Source organism: Acomys russatus, chromosome 1 (assembly GCF_903995435.1).
Source record: "Acomys russatus chromosome 1, mAcoRus1.1, whole genome shotgun sequence".
Taxonomy (NCBI): Eukaryota; Metazoa; Chordata; class Mammalia; order Rodentia; family Muridae; genus Acomys; species Acomys russatus.
Window position 1 is genome coordinate 33,513,051 of NC_067137.1, and position 16,463 is coordinate 33,529,513.

Below are 16,463 nucleotides of genomic sequence, written 5' to 3' on the forward strand. Positions count from 1 at the left end.
GCTTTTAGCTGAGACAGCTTAGATGTGAGCCTGTTTGTTCACATCTGAGCTGGTGGGATTTGACTCTCCCTTTCTTTCCTGCCTCTCTTTGTTGATACATTGTGAGCCTTCAAGGGGATTGTGTAAATAACCTAAATAGGACTGAGCACTAAATTGTCTGCTGGAGAATTTTTTAAATCTATTTTTATTTTGGTTTCTCATATTCCTTTTTCTCTTCACCCCAGTCCTTTCCAACTCCCCAACCACAGGTAAGAGAGAAAGAAGATGGGGGTGGGGGGCGGGGGGAGAAAGCAGAAATAGGTCTCTTAGCTACCTCCTGCTGTTTAGGGTTTCTTGGGGCAATACCAATCTTCCTGTCAGGATTATCTTCAACTTCTTCTCCTCACACTGCATCAACAGTAACTAGGAGCATCAGGGAAGAACACTAGCAGCCTTCTTCTTTCTCAGAGCCCACCCACACCCCCACCCTACTCTGTCTCTCTCTCTGTGTTCTGGCATTTATCCCCTCTCCAGAGTCCTCAGAATTCAACTAACTACCCCTGCTAAAGACTGTACCCTTTTCAGAGCCGCAAGGCACATATAGTCAGCTGCTGTAGACAATCCCATATCTCACAGCTGGGATTAAAACAAAAATATGTTTTTATAACATAACTGAGAAACCAAACTTCTTTGTCAAAAATCAAGTGACCAAATTGTCACTTACTCTCACTGAGCACCTTAAATAGCCGTGCATCTATGAATTTACTACCTTTCACTGAAGAGAGAAGGTCCTCTAGTCAAGACTGAGAATGGCATTTGTCCATGGGTATAACACAAATACATATGTGTTTAGAAGGTACCTTAGTACTAGGACAAGCTACGCAACAAAGTTAAGTTCTCCTAGAGCCTAAGACCTCTTCAGCCATGGATTGCAGACCAGGTTCATACTACCATAGACCTGAAACTGGTAGAGAAAACAGTACGGGATACTCTGTAGACACAGTCTTGGGAAGGTCTTTTTACTCACAACTCTGCCCTCTCAGGAAACTAGTCCAACACATGACAAATAGGGCATGCTATGAAACTAATATGCTTCTGTACAGCATAGGAAACTACTAACTGACTAAAGAGGGACAGTACAGATGAGAAAAATCTTCACAGGTCACACTTCTGATTGAGGGTGGCCAGATAAGATACACGAAGATCCCCAAAGCAAAACATTAAGAAAACAACGGAAGCATGCCTTAAATTGCAGTACTCAGGGAGGCAGAGGCAGGCAGATCACTGTGAGTTCAAGGCCAGGCTGGTCTACAAAGTAAATCCAGGACAGCCAAAGCTACACAGAGAAATCCTGTCTTGGACAAGAAAAAAAGAAAAAGAAAGAAAACAACCAAATGAAATAATGAGCTTCAGTTCTGAGTAGAGAATTTACAAAAGTAATTTGAATGACAGACACTTTAAAAATGTAAATTAAAATCTTTTTGAGATTCCATCTCACCCTACTAAGAATGGCTATTATCAAGAAATCAATTGACAGTAAATTCTAGCAAGGAAGTAAGGAAAGAGAGACCCTTGTTCACTGTTAATGGGAGTGTCCACACTGTGCCTACTTTGGAACTTTACAGGTTCCACAAAAAGCTAAAAGTAGAACTTATCATATGGTCTAGCTAGACCACTCCTGAACTTATACTCCAAGGACTCCATCTATACTCTTCACTGAGATGCATACTCATCCATGTTTCTTGCCACTGTATTCACAATAGTTACAGAAAAAGCCTACTTGTCTAGACAGATGAGTGGATAATGAAACAATGGTACATATAAGCAATGGAATTTTATTCAGCTGTAAAATTTCAGAAAATGAATGAAACCGAAAAATTATGGTGAGGGAGATAACATAGGCACAGAAATACAGATGCTGCATGTACAGGGTACATTGTAATGAGTTTTAATAAGGAAAGCCCCAGAAGATTTCAAACAATAGGAGCAATTATCATGCCTGGACAGAAGTAGCTAATGAGCACTATTCCTAAAATACCACGCACTTATTGTAAGACAGATAAATCAAGCTGGAGCCAAACTGAAGCCTTCCTCTGTACTGCTGAGTTTTCATGGCACTGAAAGGTACTATGCAGGTTATTAGGGAATTAGCGGTATCACTGTCTTACTCAGCTGTAAAACTTGCAACCTGGGTATTGCAAGGCAAGATGCACCTTCTGAGCCAATAATAGCATGATTGTTATGAGGTAAATAACTGCTCTCTGGACGTGAGTGCCATCCAGTTTTTAAAGAAGGTGCAGAAAGTGGTTGTGTAAAATTTAATTTGGAAACATTGGAATACAAGCTAATCCTACAATTGTGTTACCTGCTGGCCTTCAGTATAAAGAATCAGAGAAAGTGTCTTTAGTTCTTTTTAGAGTTCAAATTCTATGATATTTATATTTATAAGAAATATCAAAGGTCTTCTATTTTGCATACTTGAATGCAGTTTTCTTTTCCCCATCCTCAAATAAGAATAACTGCTTTTGTTATTATATCATTAAAATATTTTAATACCTTTTCAGTATACTTTAACTATTTAAATTTAGATATGGCTTAATTTCTGTGATTCTGTTATACTGAATAGTTTTATGACAATCTAAAGTCATCTGAGAGGAGGAAACTTTAATCAAGAAAATCCATAAGATCCAGGTTTGTGACATTTTCTTAATTACTGATCAGTGGATGAAGGCCCAGTTCATGGTGAGTGGTGCCATCCCTGGACTGGTGGTTCTCAGTTCTATAAGAAAGCAGGCTGAGCAAGCAATGAGGAGAGATCCAGTAAGCAGCACATCTCCATGGCCTCTGCAGCAGCTCTGTCCTCCAGGTCCTAGCCCTATTTTAAGTCCTGTCCTGACTTCTTTCAATGATGGACTCATGTGGAAATGTAAGCCAAATGAACCCTTTCCTTCCCAAGTTGCTTTTGGACATGGTGTTTAATCATAGCAAATGTAACCCTAACTAGGACATGTATCATGAAGAATCTGACATGCCTTTAATCCCAGCACTCAAGAGGCAGAGGCAAGGGGATCTCTGTGAGTTCAAGGCCAGCCTGGTCTACAAAGTGAGTCCAGCACAGCCAGGGCTACACAGAGAAACCCTATCTTGAAACAAACAAACAAACAAACAAACAAACAAACAGTTTTTTCAAAGATTGCTACTTTTATATTCTTAAAAAAAATTGTCTTGAAAAAAAACCGCATGCTCATCTCCTTAGATGTTAAAACTCCCAGAGAGATCAAGGATACAAGGAACATACCTAAACACAATAAAGACAATATACAACAAGCCTATAGTCAACATCAAACTAAACAGAAAGAAACTTAAAGCAGTTCCACTGAAATCAGTGACAAGACAAGGCTGCCCACTCTCTCTGTATCTCTTCAATACAGTGCTTGAGGTCCTAGTCAGAGCAATAAGACAACTAAAGGAGATCAAGCCATCTTACTAAAAGCAATCTACAGATTCAATGCAATCCGTAGCAAAATACCAACAAAACTCTTTACAGACCTTGAAAGAATAATTCTCAACTTCATATGGAAAAACAAAACCCAGAATAGCTAACATGATCCTGTATAATAAGAGAACTTCTGGGGTATCTCCATCCCTGATTTCAAGCTGTACTACAAAGCAATAGTAATAAAAACTGCATGGTGCTGGCATAGAAACACACTGGTAGATCAGTGGAATTCAATTGAGGAACCAGAAATAAATCCATACACCTATGTTTGGGGATCAGGAACCAGGAGAGGGGGATGAGTGGCAACAGAGAACATGCAGAATCATGGGAATCAGACACTTGGAGACCAGACTTAAGGTGCAGATCTAAGTTTATTGTGCAGTGTATAAGCCTTTATATGATTGAAAGGCCAATCAGATCATCCCATGCTAGCTTCAGTGAGGTTGGGGTAGCTATATGGAAATGAGAGGTGGGGAGTCAAAGTCCCTCAGGAGATTTCTATAAAGAAGCAGGAAGCAACCACCCTCCCTCTTAACCTCAGGTCCGTTTTGAGACTTCACTAATGTGCCAGGAATCCCTAGTAGATCAATACTGTGTACTTGATTAACGCTGTGTGCAGTGGATTGAGATCCTTGTAGGAGTTTTAGGAGCTGCTGACATTTCACTCACCAGTCTCTATGGTCCTCCAAAAAGCTAATCTTGGCACTCCCACACCTATGGACACTTGATTTTTTGACAAAGAAGCCAAAACCGTACAATAGAAAAAAGAAAGCATCTTCAACAAATGGTGCTGATCTAACTGGATGTCTACATATAGAAAAATGCAAATAGATCCATATTTATCACCATATACAAAACTCAAGTCCAACTGGATCAAAGGCCTCAATATAAAGCCAGATACACTAAATCTATTAGAAGAAAAAGTGAGGAATAGTCTTGAACTCATTGGCACAGGAGACAACTTCCTGAACAGAACGCCAACAGCTCACACTCTTAAGATCAACAATTAATAAATGGGACCTCTTGAAACTGGAAAGCTTCTGTAAGGCAAAGGACACTGTCAACAAAACAAAACAACAGCCTACAGATTGGAAAAAGATCTTCACCAGCCAATCCCACAAAGGGCTAATATCTAAAATATATAAAGAACTCAAGAAAGTAAACACCAACAAACCAAATAACCCAATTTAAAAATGGGGTACAGAGTTAGAGAAGTCTAGACAGATCTCAAATGGCCAAGAAGAACTTAAAGAAATGCTCAACATCCTTAGTCATCAGGGAAATCCAAACAAAAGGACTCTGAGATTCCATCTTACACCCATCAGAATAGCTAAGATAAAAAACTCAAGTGGCAGCACATGTTGGTGAAGATGTGGAGAAAGGGGAACTTTATTGCTAGTGAGAATGCAAACTTGTAGAACCACTTTGGAAATCAATCTGGCACATTTTAAGAAAATTGAAAATAGTTCTACCTCAAGACCCAGCTATTCCACTCGTGGGTATATACCCAAAAGATCCTCTACCATATTGAAAGGACATTTGGTTAACTATGTTCATAAGCAGCCTTATTCATAATAGCCAGAAACTTGAAATAACCTAAATATCCCTCAACCAAAGAATGGATAAAGAAACTGTAGTACTTCTAAACAATGGAATTCTACTCAGCTATTAAAAACAAGGAAATCTTGAAATTTGCAGGCAAATGGATGGAACTAGAAATGATCATCCTGAATGAGGTAACTTAGACCCAGAAAGATGCACAGAGTATGTACTCACTTATAAGCAGATTTTAGCCATATATTACAGGGTAACCATACTGCAATTCACAGACCCAAGGGAGGGTCTCCTTGAATGTCAATCAGATGGGGAAATAGAATTGATAGTGGAAGTGGATGTAGAGAGGGAACTGGGTAGGAGAGAGTGTGTGAAGGGAAATGGGGGGGGGGTCAAATGTGGGGAGCAGAGCAGAGGTGAGGTGAGGTGAGAGGGCTTGGAGAGCAAAGGGAAACTGAGAGCAGGGACATCACTGAGACAAGCTAGAGGCCTGTGACAGGGTAGGCTACAGGGACAATATGGGGAGGTCTCTAGCTGAGTGTCCTAGCAGCAGGGGACATCCAGACTGAGGAAGCCATCCTCTAGCTAGGCAATACTTATAGTGGTCAAAGGGGAGCACCAGTACACTTACAAAACCTTCGACCCAAAATTTACCTTGCCTATAAGGTGTACAGAGATAAAGATAAAGACTGAAGGAATGTCCAGCCAGTGCCTGGCCCAACCTGAGACCCACCCCATGAGGGAGAACCAGCCCCGGACACCATTAACAATACTCTGCTATGTTTATAGACAGGAGCCTAGAATAACCTTTCTCTGAAAGGCCACGCCCAGCAGTTGATCAAATCAAATGCTGAGACTCACAGCAAAGCATTAGATGGAGCTCAGAGAGTCCCGTGGAAGAGTGGGGGTTTGGATGGCAGAGGAGAGGGCCCAGAGGGGACAAGAAAACACCACAAGACCAACAGTCAACTAACCTACGTGCATGGAGGCATACAGAGACAGAAGCACCAACAAAAGCATTCTTGGACTGGACCAAGGCCCCCTACACATATGTCACCCATGGGCAGTTTGATCTTCCTATGAGTTCCCTAGTAAGTTGAGTGAGTGTTGTCTATGACATGGACTCAGTTGCCTGCTTTCAATCACTTCTCCCTAATGCAGCTGCCTTGCTTGGCCTCAGTGGATGAAGATGAGCTCAGTCCTGATGTGACTTGATGTGCTGGGGTTGGGGTGGAGGGGCTTCCCTTTTCTGAAGAGAAGGGGATGGGGTATAGGGATAAGAGGGTGGGAGGGAGGGGCCTACAATCAGGATATAAAGTGAATATATAAATTAAAAATAAATAAAAACCTTGTCTTGATTCTGTTGCTTTTGGTTGACGTCCCCTTCCATTCTTTTGTACTTGCATGGATGTTTTCATGAGTGGATGGGTAGAGAGAGGATAAATAGAGAAGAGTGGATGAGCACTCACACCATCCTGGAGTTTCACATCCTCACATAACCACTCAGTCAGCAGGCTTGTCTTGCTGCTGCTGCTGCTGCTCTTTCATGTTGGTAGAAATAGTTGTATATTCCCCACGATACCTCATCTGTTGAGCCACAGCTGATTGTGTGTCTCTGTGTTTCTATTAGTTGATTGCTTTTAAATAAAAAATTTATATAAAACTTCACTCTTTACAGTATAATATCTACTTCCTATCCTAACTATAGGGGCAGGGAGTAGAAACAATTGCTTGTTGTTTATAGTGCAACTATAGAGAGTTTCCTTTTATCTACTTAATAACTTTTACTAACTATTTTTATAATGAGGCAAATGTGTTTTGAAATGATTTTCTCTCTATTATTATTTTCATTAAACCTTCTTTCCTTCAACAAAGACTACAGAAATAGACTCACTTCCCTCCTTCTGGATCTCTACTGATGTCATGCTCTTTATCCTTCCTGTTTTATCCCCCCACTCCACCTATTCATCTTGACAATTTTCAACCCACAGAAAAGGGACAAGGCTTAAAAATCTCACCTGTTTTCTTTAACTATTGTTTGGCTCTCTTTCTCTCTGTCTCTGTCTCTGTCTCTGTCTCTCTCTCTCTCTCTCTCTTTGTGTGTGTGTGTGTGTGTGTGTGTGTGTGTGTGTGTGTGTGTGTACATTTTGCTCTATACGAATGACTGTGAATTTTAAAAACAGTCTTGAGGCTGCCTGGCTCATGCTGTTGTCATTGCTTCCTAAGAGTCCTTTTGTTTCTATGATCATTCTGACTCTTCTGTCAGGTGGATGTACAGTGAAGCTTGTCTGGAACATGGTGTCTTTGGAACAATGTTTGCATTTTAGGAATGAATTCTCATAATTTGATTGCTATTTTAAATAAACTAAAAATTAGGCCATGTCTCTACAATATGTCAGATATATTATAAACTCAAGGAATAAAAGAGTCCAATTCCAGCAGGTAGCCAAGAAGAGACTTGATACCCTATGAGAATATACAGGGGGAGGTAATCCCCCTCAGGAACAGTCATAGGGGAGGGGAATAATGGGAAAATGGGGGGGGAGGAATGGAAGGATACAAGGGATGGGATAAACATTGAGATGTAACAAGAATAAATTAATAAAAAAAAAAGAGAAATAAAAAAAAAAAGAGTCCAATTCAATTATCTGGAAAGTTTTATGATGATCATTCTGTATCTCATTAGAACTGAAGTTGCTGCCAAGGTGTTATGTAACATGTTCCAGACTGGCTCAGTGACATTACACAGTAGTTGGCAAGGCAAGGAGCCCAAGGTAGTAGGGTAGACCTCACCGCCTACTGTGTGATCTCGGGTGATCATTTTCTTGTCCATTCTATAGAATGGTGACAGCATACATGATAAAGGTAGTTGTAGTAGTGAGCACTCATAGTAAACATCCATACATTATCATTTTTATCTTTGTAGTTCACCATAGTAAGATGAATTAGTGTTATTCTGACTGCTGGTCGGTCTTTATGACTCCAGCTCTCTGACATCTGGGCTCATCCTATTCACCTTGACACTTAGGTATGAGGATTAAAACACCAGAAACTGGTTTGGATTTGCTGGCAGAAATGGGCTTCAAATGACTTTCTTCCTGAATTTTAAAAAATATATTTTCTTTCTTTATTATTATATGATGTGCCTTGGTTATATCTACCTCTAACTCTTTTCTCCCCACACCCCAACATGTTCTTCTCCAATTTTTATGTAGTCTTGCTTGTGTGAGTCCTCCTTCTCCCTGACCTCAGCCCACTGGGTTTAGTTAGTGCTATCTGCTGGTATGCTAAGTGATCTGGATGTTGGCCTGACCTTTTGCTGGTCTTGTGCAGGAAACCATACATACAGTGAGTTCAGGTGTGCAACAACCACACCATTGTCTACAGGACATTTCACAGCACTCCTCCTTATCCTCTGGCTTTTTCTTTCTTTCTGCCCTCTTCTCCTGATGGTCTCTGAGACTTGTGGGAGTTGATATCAATGTCCCATTCCTTCCAGATTTATACTTAGACAGCTGAAGGCCTCTGCCTGAGGCTGCCCAGCCTAAACATCTTCTCTAATCTTTAAAGTGGTCTTCAAGGTTCACTGCTTCAAAATCTACCATAGTTCCTGTTCCATGCCCTCCAGAAGCTTTAATAACAATGGGTGTGATCATTTGAAGTACTTACACATGTGCTAGGTGTGTTACACACATTACATTTACTATTTTTTTCTACATAAGTCTAAGCAACCCCATGAGGAAGGTATTGCTATCCATGTCGATTGACAGTTATGGAAACCAAGGATAGGATTCTGTCATGAATTCTAGGCCTAGGACCTGAGTCAGGACCCAAAGCTCCAGAGTATGCACTTGCAAGAGGGCTCAGCCATGCTGTCTGTGCAGCCTGCTTTCATTGTCTTGGTTCCAGAGATGAGAACTGTAGCTTGCTCCTCTGTTCGCCTCACACTGGGCCTTTAGTTTCTCACTGACTCCCATATGCCCTTTGACATCTTTGCCTTTTCCCTGTCCTCTTTGTCTGAATTCCACCTTCCTATCTTTGTACTTATGCACATCCTGCATATCCTTCATCCTATTTATGTGCCATTCCTCTTCCTCCAAGCAGTTGCTCAATTTTGTCACATTAATAATACAGACAAAAGCCAGTTCATAGATCTTTTTTTTTTCCATTGTATTAGTTCTTTGAGGGCAGATACCATGTAAATTTTTAATGTCTGTGCCATCAAGTACAAACCCTAGTGCTTTGACAGCAGTAATACTTACAAAGATGATCCTGATGGAGGTGATAGCCATTAAGTATTTCTCTGTGCCACATTTTATGCAAGGTGCTTTGCATATGTTGTCGTGGTTACACAGATTCCAGCAGATACTTTCTGAAGACCTCTCACTGTAAAGTGGGAGTGGTGACATTCATATTTTATGTTAAGAGTCTTAGAAAATGATAAGGCTAACTACCAGTTAGGTCTAAAAATGATTTTGCGGATACTGCTTTAAAGACAGAAAGTATTCAAGAAATACCTGTGCATTCTATCTTTCTTGTATAAACATTTTCCACCACATACACATAGTTGTAAGTATATCTCCACTTATGGGTACAAGAGTATATACATGTGTATAAGTGTACATACACATAGATAAAAAGTATGCTTTCACTTTTGCGCACATGTGCAGATGTGGAGGCCATCAGTTTTTTCTGGTGCCTTTCATCATCACGGTCCCTCTTAGTGTTTTAAAATTTTATTTATTAGTTGTGTGTATATGTATGTGCCTACTTGTCTGTCTGTATTTGTACTGTGTGCATGCAGTGCCCACTGGGTCACAAGAGGGAATTAGATCCCCAGGAACTGGAGTTACACGTGGTGTTGTGCTGCTGGATGTTGGTGCTGGAAACCAAGCCCAGGTCCTCTGCAAGACCAGCTAGTGCTCTTAACCACTGAGCCTCTTCTCCAGGCCTCCACCTAAGTCTGTGAGGCAGACTAGCTGACCCGGAGTTGGCCAGCTTGGCTGGACGGTCGGGCCAGCAGAGCCCTGCAATCCTTCTGTCCCTGCCTCCAGGCCTGCTTTCCCAGGTGGATTCTGAGGGTTGGAATTAGGCCCTCATGCTTGTTGGCAAGCACTTTACTTACTGAGCCATTTACCCATCTCTAATTCTTCCCGTTTCTGATGAGCACTGTAAAACTAGCAAATGATTCAAAAATTTAAAATGCTTAAACCAACTCTTTATATTTTATAATTTCTCTTTTCCTTAAGTACTAATAATAAATTCTATTTTTTATGTAAGCTACCACAAAACAGCTTTTGTCAGGTAGGCATACTGTGATAGGTACTGAGAGACATGCTTATTGGCAATACAGAACTTAACTTCAGGAGGTTTTGGGGTTTTGTTTTTTGTTTTTTGAAATATGCTATAGCCTTGTTAGAGCAGGAACTGCTGTGATGTTTGATTTGGTCTGAGACTCAGTTTAGGTGATTCATGCCAAGAGCTCTGGTTGTACAAGCACCAGCATAATCCAGGGCCTCGGCGAAGGGAGTCTGGCATGTCTACAGCCTAGTCGCAGCCACTGTCATCAGCTAGTGAGTGGGGTCACTGTTGTTTTCAAAAATGAAAATCTCAAATGTTCGATTTTACCAATAAAGGCTCAGGAGCCAGATGCTGGAGTGAAAACCTGCTACCTCAGGAGGCAGAGAAAGCACCCAGCTGACCTTTCTACTCAGCTCACGTCTCAGAGGACAACCCAAAAAGTCTGAAGCCAAAAGCTTGCTAGGTCAGCCGAGGAGGAGAAAGCCAACAAACTAAAAGCCCAAAAGCTTGCTAGCTCAAAGCTCAAAAACCTGCTTCTTCTTATCCACACTATCTTAAATACCCTTCAGCTCAAAGTGCCTCCTACTCTTTAACCCCTGTCAACTGGTTTCTTGCTCTGCCTCTTGGCATAGAATTAACTTTATTAAATCCTGTGTACAGAAAGCTCTTGGATTAAAGGGCTGAACCACACCATAATCACCTGTTTATAATGAACAGAAAGTTCTTGGAATAGAGGTGTGTCTTAAGGTTCAACCACACCAAGCAAAAAACAGGATTTTACAGTTGACAATTTCAGGGTTCACAATGGGATCCAATGTCTTACAACAGTTTACTGAGATGGCTCTTTTGGGATTACAGGAAAACAGATCCTCAGATTGAGTGGAGAGGTAGACAGAACATCCCCTTCACAGCATCATTCTAGACTGTGCGGTCCCATAGTAGCCGGACATCATATTTTATCTTTAGATGGTGTTAGGTGACTGTGTAGAACATGCAGAAATTATGTTCACAGTGGGAAGTGATAGAGAGTTGTGGCAACAGGGTCAAACTAGTGCACACGGCAGTTACTCGGGAGACTATGCCACCTCTCCCAAGCTGATTCTGCCCTAGCAAATGTAATTTATGATGTCTGGTTCTCTTAGTTGTTGCCAACTAGTAATCAAGTATATAAAATTACTAGACTGGTAATTGACACTGTTAGTATGAGCGGTAGAGACAAGCTTTACAACTTGTTAAATATGCATAAGAAATAAACTAAGGGTGTCATGGTTAGTGGTTATCTTTTGTTGGCTTTATATAGCTCAGTTTAATAAAAAACTGCTTCAGGATTACATTTATTTTTCATAGTTTTAAGATGAATATGGTTTGCTTTAAGTCACTTTAAAATGTAATCTTTTCCTCTTAAGAGACACAGAGTTAATCCATTGAGTCTTTAGGATGGTGACAGCGTTTACTTACTAGAAGGGACACAAAACGTCTCAAGAGCCTCTCCTTCCACCTTGTCCACTCTGCAGGGAGGGGCTGGTGTCCGCTGAAGACCTGCTGCAGTGGCTGCGGCCTTTCTGTGCTGACGACACCTGCCCTGTGAGGCCTCGAATCCAGGCCCTACAGCTCTTGGGGCAGTCCTTCAACTTGAGTGAGGAGGACAGCAAGCTCCTGGTGTTCTTCCGAACAGAGGCCATTCTCAGAGCAGCCTGGCCTCAGAGACAGGTAAGCAGCATCTGTGTGCTGATCCTTCTCAAATCGTTGGTAGTTAGCGGGCAGCTTCAGACACTATGTTGAGTGTGCCAGCTGCATAGTGGTTGAGTATGATCAATAAAGTCTATTCAGATTTTCCTGCTGGGCCGAGCATGACTGGGCTTACCACGCATGTGTGCGTCGTGCCCACATGCCCGTATTCAGGGCTATGGACAGTGCTGATTAACTGGGATGCACCGTTTACAGGAGAAATGCCTCTGTGGATGGGAGTGCAGGTGGCTTCAGCCATTTCTTGCTCTCCTGCTCTGCCTGTGCGTGTTTATTTGTTCTTCCTTTTGCACCACCATGGGCTAGGAGAAACAAAGAGTCTTAGTTTCTCCAGAGCTTTCCAGGTTCCCACAGACCTCTTCTCTAGAACCGTCTCTGATCACAGCAAACTTTATTAATCTTTGAATTCTCAAAGTTAAAACATTTTTAATTTTCTTCTTCCTTCATTTTCTTTTCTTTCTTCCTTCCTTTCTTTTTTCTTTCTTTGTTTCTTTCTTCCTCTTTCTTTCTCTCTTTCTCTCTTCCTTTAGATAGTGTTTCTCTGTGTGATAGCTCTTGCTTTGTAGACCAGGCTACACTTAAATTCATGAAGATCCTCCTGCCTCTGTCTCCTAAGTGCTGAGATTAAAGGCTTGTACCACTACACCTGGCTCTTACTTCTTTTGAAGCTTCTCTCCCTGGTCCCCTGGAAACTCTGAAGGACACAGATTCTAGTTGGCTTTAGCTCCCCACTTTACACAGCCTAGAACCATCTGAGGATGCTCAGTTGAGGGATTGTCAAAATTAATGATTGATGTGGGAAGTCACAGCTCACTGTGGGCAGCACCTTCCCTAGGCAGGCAGATCTGTACTGTATAAGAGAGAGAGCTAGAAAGCAAACCCACAGTCAGTGTTTCTCTGTGGTTTCTTCTTGAAGCTTCTGTCTTGGCTTCCCTCCGTGATGGATGGCAACTGAAACAAACCTCCTTTCCAAGAGGCTCTGCTGTAGCTGTAGCTTGTTTGTTCTCATGCTTGAAGTCCATGCGTATATTTGCTGTGTGAAGAAGCACATGTTCAGGCCTTCTGGAAATCTCTCCCAGGAGTCTCACAGTGACAAGTGAAAGTAATTTCATGTCTCACTTACCTTTTAAATTTTTCTCCATGTCTACTTTCCTCTTAGATAAGAGCAGTTTCCCTGTTCTTGTCAGGTCAGGTTTCTTAAATATTTGGTGGTATAAAGTAGCACACCCTGTGTTGGCATTGCTATGCTGGCATCCTCAGCATTCTCCAAGGAATGCTGTGGTGTGTGTCTCCTCCATGTCTGCCTGGCATTAGGGACTCAGGCCTTTTTAGGAGGACAAGGGAGGTGGATGAGAAATTTTCATATCTCGTTGAAGGAACATTTTGGTCCTTGGGAAATAAAGCAGAGGTTTCAGGCTGGAAACCCTGGACTGTTGTGTTAATGATGTCCATGGTTCAGATCATCTCTTCAATTACTGTTTTTCCAAGATTGCATGATCTTTCTCTAGGAGAATGGGAAGATTGGGACACTGTGGGTATTGCCTATCTCTGTCAGCCTTTGGTCACTAGGTCTGTAACTCTGGGGACGTCTCTTACACTGAGATTCTTGGACACTATGCACGTAAAATAGAACCTTGAACCAAGGTGGACAATGGTCTGCTCACCTCCTCTGCCATTTGGTCCTCACCATCTATGCATCCCAAAAACCTGAAGAATAGAGTGTTTCCTCTGTGTACTTTCACATTGACTACAATGTCCCTACTACCTCTTTCTTCCTCAGAAGTATTTTCAGAACCATTTCTGATAGAGACCCATTCTCATGCACTGAAGATGAGAATAGATATTATATTGCAGTGTTCACTAACAAAAAGAAAATGTGGGTGCCATGTTCACTGGTAATCTTCTTAGGCAGACTTTGCATACATCAAAGAGGGGCTTAATATTTAATTATTTGTGCAGTGCCCAAAGTAGTGGCCCCACAAATCACCGTGTTGCTGGGAAACCACCAGCACCTGCAAGATTCAACATGCCCACCCCTCACTGTATCGCAAAGAGGCAGTAATTTCTAGCTTTCTAATGATTATTTAATGGAATTAAAAATCCAGAGACCCTTATTTTTTTCAGCAGTTTGAGAGGCTTTAATTTTCTTCCCAGAAATGTGCCCCTTCATGGTATCAGTGGAGTGGGATGGGAGGGGGAGGGGAAGATGTATTATATTAATCCTCTTGGTGCAGTTTATCAGAGTTTTTCAGCTTTTGTAATTTTCTAGTTAACTGGCGCATGAAAAATGTGGGTCAAATACTGATGTTTCCTTTGAAAACTTCCATACCTCAGCACCTCAGATTTTCCCATATTTTTATGTAAAGGGGAACATGTAGCTCGAGAGTTTTGCCTTTTTACTTTCCAGCACATCTGAATTTAGTGTTCAAGGCACTCGGGAGAGATTTAGCTTAAGATAACACCTAATCTTGTTATAAAGTCATGTGACTGCCTACTTTGAAACCTGCAAGTCAGTGCTAACTCTTCTGTTAGAGACCAGCTGGTCTTCATTTGTCAAATTAATAGCAAAATATGTACTTCTCCTGTCAGATAGAGCTAAAGAAATTAAATATGCAAAGCTGTATTGTAGTTCCTTGAAAATAGTTTACTGTTGCATTAAGTGTCTTCAAAGCTATGAATCCACAGGTGATCAGCTTAACCAAATACAGGTGTGGTTTGATGTGGGGCCTGTGAGTGTACATGGAAACAATGTGTTTCTAACAGCCATGATGCCTGCCATCCTGGAGCAGGGAAAGGCTTTCTTCCTGCTTGCTAACTATTTTAGCATAATATCGGGACATCCAGACCTGAGAAGTCACTCAGACTTTATTTAGCCCAGTGACCTTTCTAAAATGACTCCACAGCTCAGACAATCTCCTGCATCGTTGTCTTAACTCTTAGTCACTTGCCACTATCTGAAAACTTCTTCCTCCCCATCTCTGCCTGTTTGTTATATGATGTCTTTCTTCTTTCATTAGAATATAAATTCTGTGAGAGCAGGAATCTGAAAGACACTCTGTAAATATTTGTTGAATAAATGAATATTAAGTCTTTAAGAACCTGTCCAAGGTCATGCTTCAAATGCCAAGACGGAACTGCAGCTCTGAGTGTGCTGTTGCTGTCTTTGCTGCCTGTTCCTTATCTGAAGGCAGATGATATACTTGGGGTGATGGAAGATGTCCTTACAGAGTGGCCTGCAGCATTGATATGGCTTTGTTAGTTTGCCACACACTTTTCATGGTGACTTTTGATTAGCTTGTGCTTCTCATGTGGAAGCAAGTAAAGAGCACTATCTTTGTCCAGCTATGAGCAGGAGAGCTCAGATTCCAGAAGAGAACTCTGTGATCTATTTCCCCACAATAATTAAAGTCAAGAGAACATTCATGGTACTTAGAGATCTCTGGAGTCTCCTATCGTGCACCCTTTGGTTCTCTTCCTATAGAAATTGTCCCTCTCACTGCTGCAGGAGTCATTTGGGGCAGAAGAGGATACTGTGAGCTGTGTGGACATTAGAAGCATCATGGAGAGTGGCCAGCATCCTCCCTGAGTTAGGTGATGAGGCCGGAACTTCAGTTCAGTCCTATGCAGTCGCAGAGCCGGTGTTCTTGCCTATGTGCTACACATCTCCGTTTTCTAGGGACAAACTTGTACTCAGCACCAGCACTTGGTCATGTCACCTGACATGCAGTGTTCTCCAGAAAGCATTTTCTCCTTCCGTGCATTGGATTTAATTACACAGGAGGAATCAGGAATTTGAAGGATAACAAAGCATTTATTTCTCATTTTATGATGTCTCGAAGCAGTCCTGTACATGTTAACCACCATCCAACTGGAATGTTGGGAAAGTCTGTGCCCGATAAAGATCATTGCAATAAAGCACTGTGTGAAATATTCAGCAGAGATTCTTGAGGCATATAGCATATGCCCTGAACTGCAAGAACTCTGGGTACAGAAATAGATAAGATACCTGCTTCTGGAGTCTGAGTTTTTCACACACTGGGTGGAATTCAAACCCAGTTTTACCACCAATCAGCTATGAGCTATGAAATTAGTTATTCTCTCATCTATAAAAGGAAATAACATAATCATGTGAAGATTAACTGACATAAACCCTGTAATGTTCTCACTTCAGACAAGGTCATGGTCCTCATTGGTTTGGGATTTTATGCTGGAGAACATAGATGTGCCACAAGTCAGTCAAGAGTTCAGGTGCCAAGATAGACATTGATGTATAGCACAAATCTTTGTTGCTGTTGTTGTTTTCATTGAACGGTTTATTCTGTTTTAGAATAAAAGCCTTGTATTGGAAGGTGCACTGTGGGTACGCCATGCTGACAGTTATTAC

General features: G+C 41.5%; 1 protein-coding gene across 1 annotated transcript in view; it reads left to right on the top strand.

Annotated features, from left to right (window-relative positions):
* Nbas (NBAS subunit of NRZ tethering complex) overlaps nt 1-16,463 on the top strand; it is a 302,722-nt gene that overhangs the window by 252,010 nt on the left and 34,249 nt on the right. Inside the window, exon 48 of the mRNA XM_051143481.1 lies at nt 11,848-12,043. Within this exon, the coding sequence (XP_050999438.1) occupies nt 11,848-12,043 (196 nt within the window). The remainder of the gene's footprint in view (nt 1-11,847; nt 12,044-16,463) is intronic.